At 51.6% G+C, this 22613-nt stretch overlaps 2 protein-coding genes and 1 long non-coding RNA gene across 4 annotated transcripts; all 3 read left to right on the forward strand.

Moving 5' to 3' along the window:
* Positions 1-2048, forward strand: LOC120691335 (NAC domain-containing protein 87-like). The gene is made up of 3 exons (XM_039974376.1): positions 1-389; positions 500-777; positions 926-2048. Exons 1-3 carry the CDS (start codon positions 191-193, stop codon positions 1505-1507), a joined length of 1059 nt encoding a protein of 352 aa, XP_039830310.1. The 5' UTR covers positions 1-190; the 3' UTR covers positions 1508-2048.
* Positions 2049-9410: 7362 nt separating this feature from the next.
* LOC120690970 (U11/U12 small nuclear ribonucleoprotein 65 kDa protein-like) lies at positions 9411-15521 on the forward strand. 2 transcript variants are annotated; one of them, XM_039973909.1, is made up of 11 exons: positions 9411-9903; positions 10133-10204; positions 10300-10506; positions 12818-12899; positions 13018-13191; positions 13270-13428; positions 13509-13679; positions 13962-14049; positions 14634-14692; positions 14883-14948; positions 15229-15521. In XM_039973909.1, the coding sequence occupies exons 1-11, from the start codon at positions 9677-9679 to the stop codon at positions 15310-15312; spliced, it is 1389 nt and encodes a 462-aa protein (XP_039829843.1). In that variant the 5' UTR covers positions 9411-9676; the 3' UTR covers positions 15313-15521. The 2 variants fall into 2 exon arrangements, with proteins under 2 accessions (XP_039829843.1, XP_039829844.1); XM_039973910.1 differs by having other exon boundaries at positions 9412-9903; positions 12703-12899.
* A 3547-nt stretch (positions 15522-19068) lies between these two features.
* On the forward strand, positions 19069-21142 carry LOC120691113. Its single transcript, XR_005682105.1, has 3 exons — positions 19069-19929; positions 20018-20210; positions 20627-21142. It is a non-coding gene; the product is annotated as an uncharacterized LOC120691113 (long non-coding RNA).
* Positions 21143-22613: the final 1471 nt, after the last annotated feature.

Consider the following 22613-nt stretch of genomic DNA (forward strand, 5'->3'; position numbering starts at 1 on the left):
CTCCGCTCCTCCAGTCCAGGCACCTTGCCTTCTTCCTCAACTCACCTCTCTCTTTCACACACGCCTCTCCCTCCTCTCTCTTTCTTTCTCCGAGAAGCGGCCATTTCCGCTTCCTCCCGTGGGGGCTTGCAGCGGAAGGACGGCGAGAGAGGGAAGCTGTTGCTGCTGCTGCTGGTTCGGTGCGGTGGAGATGTCTGAGGTGTCGGTGATAAACCAGGCGGAGGTGGAGGACGCCGGCCAGCTGGACCTGCCGCCGGGCTTCCGCTTCCACCCCACCGACGAGGAGATCATCACGCACTACCTCACTCACAAGGCCCTCAACAACCGCTTCACCTCGGGCGTCATCGGCGAGGTCGACCTCAACAAGTGCGAGCCATGGCACCTCCCAGGTTAGTACTACTATCTAGGCATCCACCGCGGCAAAAGCCCGCGCCTTTTTCTTCCTTCCTCTTCTTGGGAACCATGGCCTAATTGAACGTTTGCGTTTTGATTTGTGCAGGCAGGGCCAAGATGGGGGAGAAGGAGTGGTACTTCTTCTGCCACAAGGATCGCAAGTACCCGACGGGGACCCGGACCAACCGCGCCACGGAGACCGGCTACTGGAAGGCCACCGGCAAGGACAAGGAGATCTTCAGGGGCCGCGGCATCCTCGTCGGCATGAAGAAGACCCTCGTCTTCTACCGCGGCCGCGCCCCTCGCGGGGAGAAGACCGGCTGGGTGATGCACGAGTTCCGCCTCGAGGGCAAGCTGCCCCACCCGCTCCCGCGCTCCGCCAAGGTCCGGCTACGGCCTCGTCCCGTCGCGCGCCTCTCTTGCTCTCCCTCGTTTAATTTCTCGTTCGAGCTTGGAAATTTGTTTCCCTTTCCGGTCGGTGAGCTGAAAAATCCCCTTCTTTTCCTGACGCGGTTTTGTTTGTTGCGTGCAGGACGAGTGGGCCGTGAGCAAGGTGTTCAACAAGGAGCTGGCGGCGCGGGCGGAGCCAATGGCGGCGGCCGGCGCGGAGCTCGAGCGCATCGGCTCGTTGGGCTTCATCAGCGAGCTCCTGGACAGCGCCGAGCTGCCGCCCCTCATGGACCCTTCCTTCGGCGGCGAGGTGGACGAGGTGGTCGACTTCAAGGGCGCGTCCACGTCCGCACACGCCGCCGCGCCGGGCGCGAGCTACCTGCCGGTCAAGATGGAGAAGCACGCGCCGCTGCAGTACCACAACCACCAGCAGCAGCAGGCGCCGCCGATGTTCTACTCCAGCCAGTACTTCTCGCTGCCGGCGGTGAACTCCGGCGACCTGACCCCGGCGATCCGGAGGTACTGCAAGGCGGAGCAGGTGGCCTCCGGGCAGACGACGTCCGTGCTCAGCCCGTCCCGCGAGACCGGGCTCAGCACCGACCCCAACGCCGGCAGCGGCTGCGCGGAGATCTCGTCGGCGGCGACGCCGTTGTCGTCGTCGCACCAGTTCCCGCACGACCTCGACGACCCGCTCCTGCACGTCGCCGACTTCTGGAAGTACTGAAGCCTGGACGGGCGATCGGGGGCCGGGACCGCCCACCCGCCCCGATCACATGGTTTGGTTGATAAATTGCTTGATTTGATTGATTACCTTGGTCTCTCCTCGCTCGGGTTGGTGACAGTCTGCTGACGCATCGCCGCCGATCGTCACCGCCCCCGCCAAGTCCGGCCGCTCGGGTCTGGCTAGATTATTTATCCGTCCAGACCGCCAGGGGATTAGGGCCTGCTTGTGTTAATTAATTCCCCCATGCTAGGTTCCTTGTCTTGATGTATGTACATAGTACTACTCCTACTGCTCTGATTGTGTCATTAGGGGGGTAGCAGCAATGATTATTGATAGGATTAATGAATGGGTGTAGATTAGGGGGGGCTGCACCTGCGCCTGCAAGTGCAGTGCAGGGGTGATTTACGAATTGATTAGTTAATTTGGGCGCTTGGTGAGCCAGCTAGCGCTAGCTTTATACTATGTACATGTACCGCCATTAATTGCTGCTTGAGCTCGACATGCCATTATGTGGAAATTGAAGCTTCAGTTAACCTCTTCTCGCCCTGATCTCATTCTCAACGTCCTGTACTGCTACCTCTTTCCACTTGTTTATTGTTCATTCATCATGGCATCGCACGGTTACACCTTTACGAAAATCTAGCCGCAACGACCCCGTGGATGCGATGCGATGGGATGGGTCAGGCAACGGACGGATCATGGTTCGTTCGTCCGACCCATGGGACCCCTCGCCGTCATCGTGTCCTACGCCTAGGGGTGGTAAAGGGCCCAACATTTTGAACTAGAAAATCTAAGGATCGGGTTCTAAAAGAGCCGGGCTCTAAACATATGTATTTTTGAACTAAAAATTTTAAGGGCTTTATTGGACTGTGAAGAGGCCACTAGGGCCATGGCCCATTACCACCCCTACCTACGCCAGCCAGCCATGGTGGGCATGGGGCACGCTCCGCCTCCGCGCTCGCCGCTTGTGGCATGTGGGAATCCAAAAATCTGGCCAATTATTTGGAGGCGACGTCGTCCTCGTCGCGCCCAATCGGATCGGCGGCATGGCGAGCGCGAAATGGCCTACCCCGCCGCCTCCGGCCTTATCCCGTTCGGGAAAAAGCCCAGCCAGCGGCGTGCCCCCGCCGCCGACGTCTCCGCGCGCGGCGCCAAGGCCAACGGAACGGACGGGACGGGAAACTGAATTCCGAACGTGCACGTCCATCCCCAACCAACCCCCGACCCGAGCGGCAGCCCCACGGGAAATTGTCGCGGCGCACGCACGCCGGCGACGGCGACAGGCCGGAACCGCGCCGGCCGGCCGGCCACGGAACGGCTTGGAGGCTGGTGTCCTGTTTCGCTGCGGCATGCGGTTTTGCTTGTGCGCGCATCGCAGCACGAGGCAGCACGCCGCGCGCGAGATCGCTTGGTTTCCATCCGACGCAAAGAGGCTCGTGCGCGCGCGGCGCGGTGGTGGATACGGGGCCGGAGTCGGAGCTGGTGCCGGGTTTCCGGGCGGTGTGCGTGGCCTGGCCTAGTGGCTCTGCGCTGCGGCCTGGCCATTTGCACGCGCTGGCCTGGCGCGTCGAGAGCCGGTGAGACCGGGCGGGGGCGGCAAGGACGGGATGGAATGGAAGGATCGGCGAGATTCGCTCTGATAAAAGAAAGAGCGGAAATAATAATTGCGGCCGGGCGGGTTTGGGGCCCCCGAATATTCTCTTCTCCCTCACACCAAGGCTACGGTATTAGAAGAAGCATAGTAGGCCGTAGGGGAAGGGAAGGATAGGAAGGCTCCACCGCGCGTGACGCGAAAACAACTCCGGCGGCAGCTGCGAGCTGCCGGTCACCTCACCCCACCTCCTCCGCCGTTGGAGGCCTCCGAATTCCGATCGGGTCAGATCATCTCGACTGTCCAAGTCGTTGCGCCGTGTGACGTCAAACTTTAGGCTATCCGTCCATTGGCGCCCGCATTATTCTAGGAGGCTGCTCGTCGCCCTCTCCCGCACACCCGTAATAAAGAACTCCGTCCTCGTCCCAGATGGCTGCCGCTGAACGGAGCTCGGTTGGCGTTCCTCTCTCTCCCTCCCGTCTCGGCCCCGGCGGCCGGCGGGGGATCAGGCGCATGTAACATGTTGCCTCGCGCCACAGCCTGTGTGCCGGAGGATTAATCAACTCTCCCGGGGTGATTAGGTTAATTAATCCGACTTGGATGTCCAGCGCGGGTTGCTTTCAGCCTGGTGATTAGGGCGCGGATTCCGCAGCGTCATATCCGGCGGTTGACGTCGTCCGCGGGCCGCCGGGCTCGTCAGATAATCTTCTTTAACCGCTTCCCTCCTCCTTTTCTTCTGTTTCTTTTTCATCACCACCGGGTCGATTAGAAGATGAGAGGGGGCCGTCGGGGGACGTGACAACTAACCACCCGGCACAGGCAGGGGAGTCTCCGGAGCTCGCGTCAGAACGGATTTAATTTTTTTGCGTCCCGTGCTCGCCCCTGACCTCGCTTTCGTCTGCTCCATACCGTCCGGACATGGGATCCGGGAGGCCAAGCTTGGGCGGTGGTGAGCCGGTGACTGACTGATCAGTGGTCGTATATTCGCAGGGCATCAGGACGGCCTCGTGTGTTTTTGTATTAGGTCGTGGATCGCGGTCCGGTGCCGAGGTCCACCTGGTGAGTGGCGACCGGTGACCAAACTCCGAGCAAACAGAGCCCCCGAGATCCACACAGGGTTCGTGGTGCGCGCTCTCCCAGGTCGCCGGCGGGCGCGAACACGAGGGCGTCGACCTCGCCCGCGAACGCCGGCCGCCGGCTCGTGCCATGGATCAGCACGCGCGACGCGATAAAGAACCCCCCTCTGTGCTGATATGGACTGCCAGATGATGCACGCCAACAGAAAGCCGAGACGTTGCTCTTGCTCCTGTTGGGTATCTCTGATGCTAGCTAGCTCGTACAGCAACGTGCAGGGCAGCCAGCGAGGCCGTAACGCGTGAACGGCGTGGGCAGCTCATGCGCATCGCAATTCGCGAGCGCGGCGAGGTGTCCACCAGACAGACCGGCGATCTGTCTGCTCGCTGCCGACTGCCGTCTCTCCGTCGGTCGTGTCCGTTTGGGCTCCGTGTCTTCGACCTTGAGCGTCAGGGGGCGACACGCGTGCGCCTTCTACAGAAAAAGGAACCGAACGCCGCCGGTTACAAGTGGCCGTTCCAGCGGCGTGTGTTGTAGAACTAGATATACCGATCATATAGGATCTGAATTGATTAGAACCAATCTAATCTATTTTTGAAATTAAATTATACCTTCTGTTTTGCATAGAGGAAAAACAAGCCTGTCGCGTAGAATAGTTCGGCGAGATCGGGGGACCTACCGGACCGATCGTTGATGATGTTGATGTAGTCGATGTCGTCGAAGTAGTCGATGGCGAGAACGCCGACGAGATTGCCGACGTCGAGCTTAAGGACGACTCCTCCGACATATGCAGTCAATGACGCGCGTGTAGTCGACGAAAAGTGGACGTGCTGATAACATGTTATAGAGCACATCATCAACGGTTGGATCCTCAAGTACGAGGGATTATTCTTGTAGTCTCTGAATATTGATGGTTGACAGTAAAGTTTTCCTTCGTATATATACCCCGAACTAAACTACAGTTTTGGTAAGAGGACATATGCAACCAGAGTAGAATTATAACTTCTCATCCTCCGTTCCATTTGTACTGAGAGTCCGTTTGTTTTACAACAAATGGCACACGTTTTGGATACAAAATTCTTTTTATCTTTCAATGAAAATAAATTTTATCGGAGAAGCCGATGCAATTAGCCCATTAGCACGCTCGGCGCTCTGTCTGCCACCCGGTCGCGGCGTACGTCACCGCACTTTGACGGGCCACCATAATCCGCTGCCGCTGTGCCGCCCACGTCGCGCTCTTGGGCGCGACGTCTGACGCGTTTCGGCTCGTGCTGGCGCGTGCCGCGGTTGATGTCGTTTCCGTCTTGGCTCACCAGTGGGCAGTGGCCTCCGATTGGTCACGCCAGACTTGATGTCCAAGAAAAAAAATACTCCGTATCATCGAGGCCCCGTCGCCTGGAAGGGGTCCACACCACGCTCATCCATCTCTCTCATGTTCTAGATGGAAACCCCTGCACTTGTGCCGCATGTCTTGCGCGTTTCCGCTACTGCAATGGCAAAACCATTGGTTCATTGCAGATTTTCAGTATCCCGTGGCCGCCAATAGATGGCCACACTTGACGCATCAGTTCGCTGTAGCAAAAGGTGCCAGCCCGCCACCAATCCCTCTGTCTCCATGGACAGGTCAGATCGAGCTCATTCCGAGCGTCACGTACTTGCCACATCGAGCTACGACTGCGTGACTTGGAATCGTCGCCAAACTGTCCGAACCGCCGCAACTGGCTCCGCAAGGCTTCACCGGCGTGGCACGCAGCCGAGTCGCCGACGACGCGCGCCGCATTGTTCACATGGCGCATTGGCTCCGAACCGACGCGCCTTTTCCGACCTTACGAGGCACCGTTCCATTGGCCAGCCGTGGCGTTAAAGCACGCGCGCGCGCGCCAGATGAGAGAGAGAATAAAAAGGAGTGGACAAAAGGAACCCGAACGACCACGTGGTCCGAGGCCGTACCGTGACCCACCAATCCCAAAAGTGGTCGCGGCACCGCCGCCGGCTCCGGGCTCCGGGCTCCGGCGTGGTGGTGCGCCGGGCGCCAGCCATGTATGCTACTGCGATCGTACGAAGAAGTCTACGGCGAGTGCCGGCCTTGTACTGTAGCGTGACGTGCCGGCGGGGGGCCGGGCCGGAGCCGATAAGGTTTGGTGACCGGAGGCTTCCGAAGTCCCGAACCCTGAAACCTACCACCTCCTCTCTCGCAGATCGCGCCGGCCCGGCCCCCCTTTTCCCCCGTGATTGGCACGCCCCTGTCCCTGTCAGTCGCGAGCGAACGATCTTACTCGTGCCACGGCATTAACAAACAGGCGGGGCGCGCGAGGTCATGGTAGGCTGGTAGGTTTTAGGTTCTCGGCTCGTGACATGCCCATCATCAACTTGTGCAACTGCACCGAGCGAAGCGTCATGACAGAGCAGTTGATGATCGTGTTGGGGCTAGTAGCAGCTAAGCTAGCTGCCCCTGCAGCTGCAAATCTCAACCTTTTCGTCCACCAGCATATCAACTGCACTCTTGGGAAAAAAAAAAGAAGCCGTACGAGCCAGCAGTCACGAGTGTGCCAGCTGCACGTAGTACTAGTTTCGCCCTCTCGGACCACTCCGGCGGTCGACTCCTCCCGGCTGATCGGAGCTGTCGTGTCAGTCATGACGCAATCACGCAACGCCGGACCCGGCTGTCCGGCTGCCTGATTTCCTCCCGTCCGGTCCCTTTTTCTTCGTCTGGTCCAAGAAGCTCGCCGCGACCGGGCGTGTGCGTGTCGTGTGGTTGGTTGCGTCGCGGAGCTTGCCAATGCCAGGTGTCGCTCCGTTGAGTGCGCCGCCCGGGAACCCCGACGGCGACGTCCTTGCTCGCTGGCCTCGTGGCTAGCAGTCGCGCCGTCGGGCGGGATGGCGGCCATTAGAACACGTGTGGAATCGCGCGTCGCTCGCTCTGGGGTTTCGAGAGTTTCGGAAGCAAGGACGAAGATATTTTTAAACGGGGAAAATCCGCGCGAACGAGCTGAAAGCGTGCGGGTTTGGGCGTGAGAAGATTTTTTTTAATGATATCCCCCGGCGTGACATGCTTCCGCTCCAGAAAGCTCGTTGTATTTTTTTAAAGTATATTAAGAGGGAAGAAGAGTGGGAGATTAACGTTGGATTAGTTTAAGATTATGTAGGAGTATATGCTTGGGGAAGATAGTACCAGCGCTGGCGATCGTGCATGGCTATGGCCGCGGATAAAATTGAAGTGGCGTTCGTGGATGGCACTCAAGAGCTAGCTGCTCATTTGCCGCGCCGTTGATGGGTGACGACGGCTTTGCCTTCCTCCGCGATGACTTTCCCGAAATGGGCCGGGCGCTCGGTCCGGTTTATCCTCGCGGTCAGCTTGGTTCCGTTGGTGGCGCAGAAGGCAATTCTCAGATGAGCAACCTCTAAGAATCTAGCTGGAAGAAAGAAAGCTGCTGTGGCATGCATGCTGCTCTTGACACGGTTCAAACCCTGCTTGGAAGAGCACCGGGTCTCCACGGCGAACTTTCACCCAGAGCCGGAGCATAGTCGTCAACCGATCCGCACGCCGTGGAGAGCACAAAACGAACGGGCGGCTCTAGAGACGCCGACCCATAATCGTCCGGGCAGTACGAGGCATGCCGTACGTGCTGTGGCCTCCAGCGGAGCGCGACCAGGGCACCGACCGCCCTGCCCGGCACCGGCAGCGCGCACCACCACACCTTACGACCCGTGCGCCCGTGTTTGCGCGTCCCGGCTCGGCGGCCGGTCGCCATAGGGCATAGTGGTCGCAACGCGGAGGCATGATGCGCCAGCTTGGGGGGACGGCCATGCCGCCGCACTGAGCAGAGCCCCGCCGCCCAGCGAGCCCGGCCAGGCGGGCGGCAGGCCGCCCGCCGCCGTGCGGTGGCACTGCCGCTCTGCTCATCATTTGATCGCCGATTAAATGTTCGTGTATTCCACACGCCTACTATTTATTAGCGACCGCGCTTTTTAGTTGATCGCCGATTCGCCGCGGCGTAATATCTAGAGAAAACGAGCTTTCCTTTAATCCGACGCTTTCATTTAGTTTGGTTTGGTTTGGTTTGGCCTAATTTAATTCCTTTCCACTCGTTCCGTCGATTCGATCAGGTCTCCTAGTACGTATTACACAGGACAGCACGACGCGCACACGCGGTTTTACCGTACGGTGGTGGTTGATGATGGTAACGCGACGCGTTCGTTGCGACTGCGTAGCCACCGACATTGCTCGCTGTTTTGCCCCGGCTGTTTACTGCAGCAGCTGTTTTTGTGAGAGGGTGTAAACTGTAGCGGCTGATTACTGTAGCAGCTACACGTGGTATAGACTTGTAGCGGCTAATTACTATAGCAGCTACACGTGGTATAGACTTGATTACGTGCCAAAAAAAGACCAGTGCAGCCGAACAGGGCGATGGACTAGTTGACAACGACGAACTTTCCTTCCAGATTCGGATACTGACAACGACGACCTTTGCTCGCTGTGCTCACCATCGCCAGTAATAAATCGGAAGTCGCGCTCTTGGCCCATTGCTCGCTGCCATGCACGCGGTACGAACGCGCGCGGCGGCGTCAACAACGTACATCTCCGAATATCCCTTTTACCTTGCCTCGCCCGTAACTCAGGTTAAAGTTAAACAAACATTTTTTTACAAAAATTGCCCCGCAAACATTTTCTAAAGTGATTTACTCCTTTTAGGATGACTTAGATCTGGTAGTATTTGTGTAAGTCACCGGTATTACTCAGTCAACTCTACTTCCCCTTTTAGCTGTTTTTTATCTTATTTTTGTGCAATCGAGCATGTGCTCTATCTTTAGTGCAGTGTCTTGTTTAGTTATTTTTGTGTCCAGTGTTGCCCAGCCAACTCTTCTTCTCTTGTTTAGTTATTTTTGTATCTTGTTTTTCTGTCTAGTGTTGCCCAGTCAAACAAGTGACTTACAAAAAATAAGTGACTTACGAAAATGCAATATCTAAATTATCTGATTCGAATCTTTTCTTTAAAAAAATTTAGGGATCATAATCTACGTGCGCACAGTGTGACACGGACCAGTGCGGAAAAAATCAATCCGACCGTCATTCACAGGCCTGATGTAAAAAGGCCCCCACGACGCGTCCTAGGCCATTTGCAGCCCATGCGAAGAGTCCCCTTACGCTCGTGGTACATCAGAACAGTACAATATGGGCCTCCAAACAAGAGCATCATCATCATCATCTCTTCATTCCTCCGGCCCAGAGCCAACAGGCCAACACTCTGCGGCGACCCTCCTCATTTCCTCCTCCGTCCCGGCCTGAACACGACGCCTCGCCGCCTTGCCTTCCCACCCGGCCATCCGGCGAGCCACCGGCGCCGCGCCACCCGCCTCCCAACCCCACCTCCAGAAGGAGCGCCCAGGCTCCTTCCGCCGGACTCGGCGCTTGAGCCCCGACGGAAGCGGCCTGGCCCGCCCGCCGCCCCGGTAAAACCCTACTGCTTCCACTGACCCGTCTGAGGCCACCGACGTCGGCTCCGATGGCGTCCTTCCCGCCGCCGCACGCGCTTCCTCCAGCCCCAACAGCACCCTACCCCGCAACTCCACCGCCTCTGCACCAGCAGCACCAGCAGCAGCCGGGGCCCGCTCCGGCGGGGGCGGCGACGTTGCTGGTGCGGCACCTCCCGGAGGCGATCACGCAGGAGATGCTCTCCCGCCTCTTCTCCCACTACGGGGCCACGTCCGTGCGCCCTTGTGCCGGTGTAAAGTACTTACCTCATCCCTTTCACTTGCTTAATCGTGCTTTGCTTGTTGTGTTCTGCATCTAAATTAGTTGCTGTAGCTTGTGATTCTAGCTAGTATAGCTGTTTAGTTTAGGTGACCCTGCAGTGGACTCTGCCTTATTTCTTCAGTACAGTTGTTATTGGTCAAATTCGGAGCCCAGGCTGCCTCCTATTTTTATTTGGTGCCTAAACCTTTCTGTTGGTCTGTTGCAGGCTGAGGAATTGTGCATTTGTAGATTTTAGGGACGAGGCCGCGGCCAATCACGCACATTCGTTACTGAACAGGTTCGTTTCATCAATATTGTGAATTGATGCCCCATTGTGTTGATCTGAAGTGATATGTCATGCGTTGTCTTGTTCACTAAGGGATGGCTTTGCAGGTTGAGGTTCCTCGGGAAAGTGTTAATAGTTGAGAGAGCAAATCAGCCAAACACAAATAATGCACATGTTAAGCCTCAGGACCAATTAGTGCATGGGGTGTCCCAGGTACCAAGTATTGGTTCCCAGAATCAGAATAATCCTTCATCAACTGCTGAACCAATTGCTCCAAAGCTTGGTGTGGATTATTCATTTACTCCGCACCTTGAGTATGTTATCAGTTCACCGCTTCATTATGTAACATTATCTTCTGATATTCATGTGAAGATGCCTAGCCATTTGTTAAATCTCATGAATATGCTCTGTCCTTAAGTTTTATATGATTGTTCTCTGCAAATTTTAATTTCTATTTGAGATTGACCTTCTATCTGGTATTTAGAATTGAGATATCCATAATCAAAGGCCAAGCTTACCTGCATAATCATACACAGAAATATTTTTCACTAACTGTGAATTTGTCTCTCCTTTTTGCACAACATGATGCTTGGATAGTTGAATTATTGGGATTATGAGTTGATTTGTCTATCACTGTTATGGCTGTTGTTGGGATTGAGATCGTGAGGGAGCGAGAGGGGGCGATTGCCATCGCGCTACAGTACCCGCAGTGCTACAGTACCGCGCGGGTACTGTTCACGAGATGGCGCTGCGAGGGCAAGAGAGCGGCGGCTAGGGTTGGGGGCGCTGGGAACGCCGGCCGCGGGGCTTCGCCCACGGCCGGTAAAGAGAGAAGGGATTTCCTTCTAATCGCTTGCTTGATTAGATTGATACATCTCCTCTCCTTATATAGAGAGGTTTACTTAACCCATAAGCAAGCGACTAATTAACCCTAATGGGCTAAGGCCCAATAGGCCCTTGACTCCTCTAACACTACACCCCACCTGGACATGCAGTTCGTCCTCGAGCTGCAACCTAATGATGACGCTGATGATTCGACTCGATATAAACCTAACACCTAAAAACAAGCCTTTTACATCTCGGCTTATTTTATTATTCTCAACCTGAAATAGACTGGGACTCTTTATTTTTGTGGCCTCCTGAACAGAAGGTGAACACCATCTACGAACCGGACCTGTACGTCTACAGCCACCCGGATCCCAGGGAGACCATCGGAATGAGAGGGGAGGATAGGTATGGCCACCGGAAACTAGTCGCAACAGCGACCAGCGACCAGCGGAGACGTCCTCGTGGCGGCCGGTGACGGAACGTGATGGCGCTAGGCGATGTGCCTCCGCCGATGACAAGGAGGAAAGCGCCTCCCTTATCGCTGCTGTAGAATTGGAGTTCGCTACCTAGCGTACGCTTGAAGACAACGGCGAGTTGGCGCGAGCGCTGGTGGCCTTCCGGCGGGACAAGGTCGCGCCCCCATTTGCTGAGGTCGTGCCCCCAATTGCCGAGGTCGATCGCTGTCAAAACCGCCTCTTGCATCTCCAAGCGCATCTTCTGCAGCCGACGCCGCGCTAGGAGGCCGCGTGCTGCAGCCTGTAGCCGCACCGCTGCAAACACATGACAGGCATCCTCCCACGCAAACGCCTTCTTCTTCCTGAGCTGTGGCAAGGCTACTGCTGCAGGGACGACTGGATGCCAGTAGCGCGCTGCAACCGGCAGCGGCGGCGCCGCTGTCTGGGTGCCATCTACGGCCCCGTAGAAGATGCCCTCGCCGTGCTGCTGTGGAGGCACGGGGCTAGGGGCGGTGAACGATGGGAAGGCGGCCGCGAACCTTGACTCCAATAAGGTCAGGCGGGCCTCCATGCGCGCCTCCATGTCGCCCATGCTGCTCAGCAGCTTGGTCATCAGGGCGGCCAGACCCTCCATGGTTGGCGGCGGCGGCGGTGGCTCAGACTTGTCGTCGCCTGGCATAGTTGATACTAGATTGTTATGGCTGTTGTTGGGATTGAGATCGTGAGGGAGCGAGAGGGGGCGATTGCTATCGCGCTACAGTACCCGCGGCGCTACAGTGTGCGCGGGTACTGTTCACGAGATGGCGTCTGCGAGGGCAAGAGAGCGGCGGCTAGGGTTGGGGGCGCTGGGAACGCCGGCCGCGGGGCTTCGCCCACGGCCGGCAAGAGAGAAGGGATTTCCTTCTAATCTCTTGCTTGATTAGATTGATACATCTCCTCTCCTTATATAGAGAGGTTTACTTAACCCCTGAGCAAGCGACTAATTAACCCTAATGGGCTAAGGCCCTTGACTCCTCTAACAATCACATTGTGAAATAGTTGAATTTACTTTTAAAAAAATTCATTTGCTGCTGGTCTTTGAACTGTCGATGCAAAGTATGTGTGTTCCATCTGCAGTTATTATTTTTCCTTTTAGGTAATCAGAATCAAGCTAGCATAATTTGCAAGCTATTGTTTGTTGACTTAGTTGATGCAGTTCGCTGACTATCGATCCACAATGTTGCACAGTTTTGGAATTGAAGACCTCTTGTTCTTTGCTGAAGTACTTTCTGCCGTACACTATTGGCAATCCTAAACCACCTCACTTGCTCGAGCTTGATCCAAGTGCTCTGCATCTTTTTAGGTATGCATATCCACCACCAGATGGAAACATATTGACAAATATTGTCAATGCCCTCATTGCCGTCCCTCGATTCTACACACAGGTTTATTAGGATTTCCACCCCATGCACTCACTTTTACAACTTGCAAGGCATGTTTTTTGGCCTATATTTTCATTCAGCATGAGTAGATGCATTTTATCAATGCATTTTCTTGTGACAGGTGTTGCACTTAATGAACAAGATGAACCTTCCAGCTCCATTTCGGATGGCGTTGCCTACTCCACCGCTACCATCACAAGTGCCTGCTCCCCCTCATCCTCCGCCACCACCGCAACCCGAGGAACCTCGTTCAGCAGATTTGTCTAGTGATGAGTCTGAGTTGGAATCATCCGATGTACTTGCTACTTCAGTGTTTCTAGTTCCACCTTGTAAATCCTTTTCAAATCATTCATGAGCACTTTGTTTATCGCAGGACGATGTTGATAAACGGAAAAGCAAGCGTGCAAAGCATGAAGCTATTGTTGGTCCTGCAGTTGACAAAAGTGTTGCTCATGAAGCTGTTGGGGTAAAACCTGCTGCATTGGTTTCTACTGAGCTTCAAGTGATCAAAAAGAAAAACCCAGTACTCCAGGTTAACTACTCTTTGTCTGTGTACTCATTGGTTGAAAATTTCAGTGCATTGTCTTTTCCTAATGCAATGGTTCTCTTTAGATAAAAATTGCCCCTAAGACTGCACAGAAGGAACCACCTGTACAAAGTACAGCTGACAAGGAAATGGATTCAACAAATGAACAGCTTGAAGAGAAACATTTTGTCACACCCCAGGAAATAGAGAAAGATAAATTACCACCAGAGGAGATTTTGTCCCTTCCTATGTTCAAGGTACATATTGCTAATGAACTATCATGTCATTTGCACAAAGATTTGATGGGCAATCCTGGCAATGCAATATTTCTTGAACTAGTGATGTTGTAGTGTAGTTTCCAAGCCATTACTGTGAATGTACATTGTTATCAGTTTTGAGTTTTTCTTCATCTTGATCTTGATGTGATGATATGGTAGTAACCTAAAATTTTGAAGAATGGTGAATCTGAAAAGCATCATTGATATTTCTTTAGGTCACAGGCTCTTTACTAATAGTGAATTTACTGTTTTCCTTTACAGAATTACACTCCAGGAAATCCTGCCGCTGTTTTGTACATTAAGAACTTGGCAAAGGATGTCACTCATGATGACTTCTTCTATGTCTTTGGTGAGGCTGTTAAGACTTAGGGCATGTTTGGCATGGCTCCAGCTCTGAGATTCATGCTGGAGCTGAAGTTTGTAAAATAGATTAAAATATTTATATTTTTATTTTAAATCTAAAACAAAAGTATAATGACTCAGCAAAAGACCCATGATTTATTTACAACAATAGCTCCAAAAATTTTTGGAGCTGGGTATGAGCACCTCCAAGAACTCCACGACTTTTCTAGAGTTGGAGCCATGCCAAACGATTACAAAGTTAACTTCGTCCTGTAATTGTTAATTGCTAGGTTGAAATGTGATCCAACTATTTTGCAACTCAGGCCCTATAGGAACCAAAGCAATCTTGTCCAACGATAGTCGTACCTTAAATTTAACTATGGTTTTCTCAGTACCATTAGTACAGATGCGTGGTTGCATATGTACTGCTCTCAGGGGGATAGAGACTTGTTATGAGGTAGCAGGACAAATCAACGATATGTTACACAGGAATTAATGAGGTTGCTTAAGATTCTAGGTCATGCCAGGTTGCCCAAACATTTTTTATCTACAGTGTTGTTTGTAATTTATGTTTCTATCTCTTCTCTCCAGGATCTCTTTTCGAAAGTATGGACACTGTAAGATCGGGTCTAAGTATCAAGTTAATGCAGGTACAGGTTTACATACCATTCACTCATGCCCTTATCATTATTCAAAAAGGAATTAATTTGCAAAAATCTATGAACTACTCATGGTGAAAATTATGTGAAAAATGGCTGTCATTTGAGACTGTAAAGTTATGTTTTTTGCTGCGAGTATGTCCCTCATTATATAGTATTCCCTGTTTTAATCATGTTCCAGGAGGGACGGATGCGTGGTCAAGCCTTTGTGACATTTCCTACTGTTGAACTCGCTCAAGAAGCTCTGGTCAGTGATTTGATTCTGACATGATACACTTGTTTGCATTGTTGGACAATAAGATGGATAGCTAATTGATCCAGTTCTTTAGTAGTTGAGTGCAATCTGAGTGATCCAAAGTCAAGTTTTCACTAGTAACTGGAGTCATTTGAAGGGGCATTAGGGCATGAGGGATGTTTTAAAAGAAAACGTAAATGGCATTATTTATCTTTGTTACCTCCATGATTCTTTGTTATCGGGTCCTTGAAGACCATGGGTGCTAATAAGTGTCCCGTGTATGGCTTTGCAGAATCTAGCTCATGGCTACGTGTTCAAAGGAAAACCAATGATCATACAATTTGGTAGAAATCCTACTGCTAATAAAGCTTCATAGGGCAGTTTGTGTTTTTCTCTCCTGATTTTGACAGTTTTCAGAAGTTGGTACGAACTGGAAAGTGTGAATCAGAGGCTGTAGGTATCTGTTGTTGGTTGGATTGGTTGATTGATTCCACCCATAGTGTAATGGATAATTGCTTGCTAGATGTTTGGTGAAGAACACGGAGATTCAGTTTTCCGACCATTGAAAAATTGTTCTTTTGGATATTACAATTTCCAGCCACTGAAAATATACTACATCGGTGAAAAAGAACACTGGAAGTTTTTAATTTCAGATTTAGCTATTATTTGTCATTAGAGGCCAAAGATTTGGCCACAAAATTTGAAAGTTGGTGTCGTGGGATTTCTAGGGGACCCACTGCCGGGTGGCGGAGCGCACCCGCCTATTCCCAGAGAGGGAGTACTCGGGAAGGTACTAGGCGATTGGGCTGATCTAGCTCTGAGACAAGCACACAAGAACACACGATCTAGAGTGGTTCGGGCCGCCGGAGCGTAATACCCTACATCCACTGGGAGAGGTATTGATTTTGGTTGTGTATGAATCTATCCTCTGCCGGGCCTTGGCTTTTACCCAGCCTGAGCCTTTCTTCTAGCGGGCGCCCCCTTTTATAGACCAAGGGGTGCGGATACATAGGACGTTGGGGCCCCGACAAGTGGGCCCAACGTGACTGTGCAGCATACTGCGCAGAGTATTTAAATGGCTACAGTGGTTACGAATCTTTCCTCCGATATGCTTCCATGCCCTGCTGACCCTCCGACGAAGGATGGTCTTCTCTTGTCCCGTCAGCAAGGTGCCCGTTGGGGGAACGTAGCTTGCGGCGTGACCTGTTGAGGCTATTATGTAGGCGTCATAATGGGTGAAGCCGAGCCGTCGTATCCATCTGTTATGGCAGACTGACAGGCGCGGCGTGGGCGGCGCCAGCAGCCCCACTATGCATCTTGGTAATACACGATCAATAGTGCCCCTGGTCAAAGAATCGCCTCGGCTTCTGCTACATTAATGCGGACGTCCTCCTACCGCAATGAATACAGCGGTAGGTGAACCTTAATATGGAGACCAAGCGGCTTTATATACGTGTCTGTGCTTGCAGACACGTGGCGGCTCCGGACCTCCCCGAGGCGGAGTGTCGATTCCTTCCCTTGGCGAGGGGTCCGGTTACTATACCGGGGGTCCGAGACCCCAAAGGGGGGTCTGGGATTCCGCGGGGATCCGGACCTCCACGGGAGGTCCGGAGCCTCCGGCTGTTCGGGCTGAGCGCCTGCTTCTTCCGGAACACATGGTGCTCCCGGACCTTTCCCAACCAGAGGACAGGTCCGGGACCGTTGTCGGGTGAACAGGGCTTCCGGACCGCAGGGGTTCGGCTGCTGGACGTAGTTAAGGATAACTACAAAGCTCTTCTTGCCTAGACACAGCAAGAGGGGGTACCCCAGTCCTGGGGTACCGACAGTTGTGATCCAATGCTACCATTGCACGAATCCAACCAAGCAGACAGGCACGCCTTCCGGTGCTTAAACTGGTAATAAGTTTAAATTTCATTTGGACTGTCATATAAACTACTAATTCGAATGGTTTAAATCTGAGGTAGCGGTATTCTTCCTTTTTTTTTTGTTGCTCGTTACAATGGTTTAGCTTTAGCATCGTATATTACCACCTAATTTAATTAATTGGTTGTGCATTTGTACGAGTGGGTTTCCGTTGTCCATTTAACAGGCTGCTGAGGAGTGAATACACTGTGGATTAGGGTTGGCAACCCATCGGGTTTTACCTACCCAGACCCGTGCCCGTGACACTAGAATAAAACCCGTTAAAAAACCCATGCCCGTCACTGGTTCGTTTTCACACCCAGACCCGTGCTCGCGCGGGTCTCGGGTTGCCCGTGCCCGTTAACTAGCATAAGCATCTCTTGTACAGAGCCAAAGTGCTAGACATGCAAACGAACCACCATTCAATAAATGTATGTATACACCAGACATGCCAACAAACCACCATTCAATAAATGTATGTATACATCCCAGATTCACAGTAATCAAAATGAGGCACATACAAGTTCCATCCAAGTTAACAATTGACAAATAATATAAACCAGAAGTAGGCACATCAATTCATCAATTGTTCTTTGAAGACTTGTTCCTTTCACGGCTGCACCAAAAGGGGAACCACCACGAGAGCAGCGCCATCCTACGAGCTTTGCAGAGTGCGGCACGGATTTGCAGTTGCGGCACTGCGGCAGCTACTACAGACTGCTAGCGGCGACGGGGCGAGGGGGATCGAGCTACAGCCTATAGGGATCGGGGAGAGTGAGCTGCGACCTGCGAGGCCGCCAGGGAGGGGGCGTGCGCACGGCGAGGTAGGGGGCGGGCGCACGGCGAGCTGCGAGGGAGGGGCAGAGCGGGAGCGTCGGCGCGGCGCGCGATGCAGGGAGCTGGCCGCCGCAATGCGCGTCTGCTGGGGGTGGGGAGGAGGAAATGATTAGGTTTAGAGTTTGGATGGTTGTTGTCTCTTATATACACTTTATATTGGGTCAGGCTGTTGGGCTGAATCATGGGCTAGAAGTCTAGAATACAGCCCAGTATGACTTATTGGTTCGGGTTTAAAAAACCCACGGGTTTTCGGGTTCGGGTTCTCCATTTCCAGACCCAAACCCGTAAACCCGATGGGTCTGAGTTTTTACCCATTAGTAGACCGTCTGAGTTTTTACCCATTAGTGGACCCACGGGTCGAGAAAGTGACCCAAACCCGTGCCCTAATGGAGAGTAAAAAACCATCGGGTTTCGGATATCCATTGCCAACCCTACTGTGGATCTTGCCACACTTATTGGGTTAACTGCCGCTTAGCAGACACATAGCTCGCTCTGTTCATACAAGGAACGCCAAAAACAAAGGGGGAAATGCAGGCGAGCAACGGATGATCCGCAGAAACGTTTGGACAAGTATGATCACAGGTGAACGTGGTAGTGCTTTCATCCTTGGGCTAGTCAAAGGCCGCAAATATAGCCGACTCGCACAATCCGATCTATTTTGCTATCAATAGATCTATCGCTTTAGCGCACCCATGATCCGTTTATCCGAAGCTGGCTGCTATGAATAGGAGCGGCGACTAAGCACTGGAACTCATCCATATCCACTTGGTTTGCTAAAGATAGCTGCTACATTATCTGTGATGACACTAAACATAGAAACGGGGCGTCGCTTCTATCCTACTCGAAATACAGATATGAGCAGTGAGACGGGTAACCTGACGCTATTTTCCATCTAAAACAGGCACGTCCGTCCTGTTAAATGCAAAAGTTATCGGAAAGTTTAAATTAAGCAAAGCACAGTTTTAAAATTCAACAGGTGGGACTGGGAACGACCCATCTTCTAAACAGAGGTCGACGTGTGACCAACCCGACAGGCAAGTCTTCGAAGCTTTTCTTTTTTGGGCGTGGAAATAAAGGTGCCACGCCCTCCAAACACACACAAAAAAAGAAAAGAAAAGAAGTAGACAAAATACGCGCCACCGGGTGGCGTCGTGGGCCCACCTCACCTCGCTGCAACGTGGGTCCCATCTCATCATCCTAACCCAAAACATCTTTTAAAAGACGAATCCTGACCCTGCAATTGGGCCAAATTCGACAGCTTGTGGCTCCGTACGATCTTGATCTGACGGTTGGAAAGCATTTCTCGCGAAGTGTCTCGAGCTCTCGTGTTGTCGCTCCGGCGCCGCAGCTAGCGTGCCTCATCCGTCTCTCCATATATCTCTCCTCCGTCTGGCTTTTGGCGTATCCCATCCGCAAGAACGTAACTGTAGCACAGATTTTCCCATCGTCAAAAAGCTCAAGAACCTGGTTCCCACTCTCTCTCCTCCGGTTTGTTAGCGAGATCCAAAACTCGCGGGCGCTGCCCTGATAGGCGCAAAGCCGCCGCAGGCCGGTCCTCCCCCGCAGGTGCCAGAAGCCAACGATGTGTTGACGGACTCCATCAGGCAGGGATTCACTGCCGGACCTCATTGAGATGCTGGTACCGGCCACATCTCGCTGGCTGCCCCTGGCCCTGCCGGCACCAGCGTTGGTTTCTTGTCGCCGGCCAACGCCGGCTCGCTTCCGGCTGTCTGGCCGCCGGTCGCCAGCAGCTGGTCGCCTGGACGGATGGACGCCCAGGCCGCTGATCGTGCCGCGCTCCAGCTTTGCCTGCTGCTCATCTGCTTGCTGAAGCCGGTGGGCGGTGGGCTGCTGTGGTTTGGAATTGGCCGATTCGCTACGACTCCTGCCCAATCGCAGCTCGTAGCGACGTGCCTTCATTTGCTCCCACGCTCACTTACTGTCTAATGAAATGTCAATGCAGTGCACATTTTTTGGTTTGCTAGATTCTATTGCCTGTACAGACATATAAATACTAATTCAAAGTCTTATAAATTTTTATTCCCTTGATATCTTTAATTGAACATATGTAACCTGTTCTCACTAATTATTCTTAATGAACAGTCATCTTTGAATCAGAATAACCTTATATTTAGATTGGATTATATCTAATAAAAAATTCTCACAAAATGTCGTAGCAGAACCGGGAAGACAAGAATACCAATGAAGCTTATATTCATCACTAGCACGGAATCGAAACAATAGAAGCAAAAAGGTAAATGCCCTTCCTGATACTATTTTTTTGTGCAAATTTAAGCTGTACTTTTATTGATCCATGTGATTTGTTTTTTTTTGTGTATCAGGAATACAAACAACAATGGATTCTAGGCATTTTGCTATCTCAGCCAAGTTCCCACAATTCAGTAACAAGAACAGGACACTGGTGGTCCAGTACTCCATTAAGTTTGAGCAGGATATCAAGTGTGGTGGTGGATATATTAAGCTTATATCCTGTTATGTCAACCAGAAAAAAATTAGTGGGGACACTCCATATAGGTAAATTTCTTAACGGCTTTGTCCCCATGGAATTCCCCATTCTTTCAAAGCCACGTTGATTCCTATGCTCGATGTGTGCTTAGCTGTTCAAATTGTTGATGGACGATAAATGCACTCTTAACATATAATTTAGTTGTGTTTTAGGAGTCAATGTAGACTTCACAACTTGCAAATTTATAATCCTATCATTACTTCTGAATGTTGTGTCTGAATATGAATTGCGGCCTCTATTGTTGTTGGCATCTCCAATTGCCATATTAAAAGAGTTTTGAACTTGGTCAAGACATGCCTAACCAAATTGAAAAGACCAAACAATTTTGAATTTTGCTTCCGGGATCACATATGTACCTAGCTATGCTGACCTATCAGTGTTTCCACCCAAAGTAGATGTTTAATTCCGAGACGTTTTGGTGCAGATGGAAATTCGATCCTCTACAGCTGAGTACAAGTTCCAATGAGCAGAGTGTCAAACCAGAGACGAAGCAAACAGCTCTAGCGAGCAATGAAGATCAGTACTAGAGGTTAATTTTTTGTGGACAGTAGAAGTCAGAGCAAATCAGGCAATTGTTGCTACCAGGATTTTTCAAAAGTCTCCAGTTCCCCACTGATGCATCCGTCTATGTGCCGACAGTGTTGCCAGAGTAACAGAAGTCAGCTCAGATCAGCGCAGCTCATTTCTTTGGACTCTACAGATAAAGTCACTATCAGTACATGTAACTTGGTCCCTTGTTCATCTAAATCACTCTGTATGAATGTATACAAATTAAGTATCCGTACCTTCAATCCCCGTCATATAGAATAGTATTTTAGACATATTGTTTTCGTATAAAATAGATCAGAGCAGGAGGAACTTGCAGAGAGTCTTGTGGTTTGGGCATGAAAGCATTGGTTGTACACTAGTATGAAATAATGATCATCCAGTTTTCGCTCTATTATGTTTTGTTTGATCCCGTTGCACAAAATTGTATGTCGGTGACGGTCAATTGATCTCTATGTTCCTAAACTTTGAAGATCAGCCTTCAGCTACAACACACCGCTGCTTCTCTGAATCTTTCTTTGCCTTCTACTATTTTTTACCATCAAATTCATCTTTGACTCCCAACCTTCTAATGAATACCATTCTGTAGCAGTCCTACATTTTCTAGGAGACTGCAGAATTAGCGACAGTTCTGATTTCTGTACTCCGAACCTTTTTTTTAGCAAACAGAACTGATAGCTTAAAGATATACTAGGTAAACAGCACACTTCGCTGTGCCCATTTTTGAACCATGGATCAAACGGGCTGTATCATAGCAGTGGGCTTTGATTTTGTACATGGCTGGGTTATTGGCTCTGGGTTGTGGTAGGCTTGCATTCCGTTTATGGGTTGGGCCGCTACCTCTGGCCTTCAGTTTGAAGTAGGTCGGTTGGCAGCAGTTAGGCCCATGCTTGTTCCTTTTCTTGATGTCGGTTTGCACAGCAGGTTTTGTTGCAGCCAAGGCAACTGACGCTATTTAATGGAACTTCTCAGGAAGCAGAGCTGCATTCGTTTAAGCGCTGGAGCAATGGAGATGTCTGTGCAGAGGTCTAAACCTGAGGCTGGCAATGTGGAGGAGCTGGGCAACACCGCTGGTGCACATAGAGTTCTTTTTTTTTGCCTTATCTGAAGGTGAAATGTTACTACTTCATGCTTGAATTTGCTGAACACCTGGTGCTTTTCTGTATATGTGTAGGAGGGGGGTTGTTGCCCATGTTTCTGGTCGTAAGATTTTGAGTGATGTGGTGAAGGCTTTACAGGGGTCTGTGCCTTTCTATTCTTTTAACAACATTGACGGTCTCTATGTCGCAACTAGATTTGTGGTTGTTCCCTTACCAGATGAGATTGATGATCTTACTCTTCTTGAGGCAACAGGGTGTGCATCAAGTACAAAGGATGGAGCAGAGGAGTCCGTTGCTAAAGCACTGATTGCAGCAGCAAAGCGTGATTTTGGTGTTGTGTCAATGATTTCAGATTCAATGAAGCCGAAGATCTCCGAAAGAAGAATGAAACGCTTCCCATGAGCAATTTGCTGCTCAGTTCTGGTAGGGCTCAGTCATTGGATCATCTGCAAGTGCTTCAGAACACATTGGAGACAATCACTCTTGATGCTGTTGGTGATTGCCTGAGTAATTCCGTCGGTTTGCTTACTCATGAAGCTGCTATGTTGGGCTGAGGAGAATAGCTGGTGTGGCACTGCTGCTTTGGAAGGGGCGGCTGGCGATTTTATGGATGCCGACTGAGACCGCGGTAGTTTGTTTCGGGGGCATAAATTCTGTGTGTTTGTGTGTTCATTAGAACATAAGGTGAAACAATGTTTTGTATGACTCAGAATGTTTAGTGGAACCCATCTGCGGCTGTGTGTTATGTTTCTTTTAGTGTTATGT

Source organism: Panicum virgatum, chromosome 9N (assembly GCF_016808335.1).
Source record: "Panicum virgatum strain AP13 chromosome 9N, P.virgatum_v5, whole genome shotgun sequence".
NCBI classification, from domain to species: Eukaryota; Viridiplantae; Streptophyta; class Magnoliopsida; order Poales; family Poaceae; genus Panicum; species Panicum virgatum.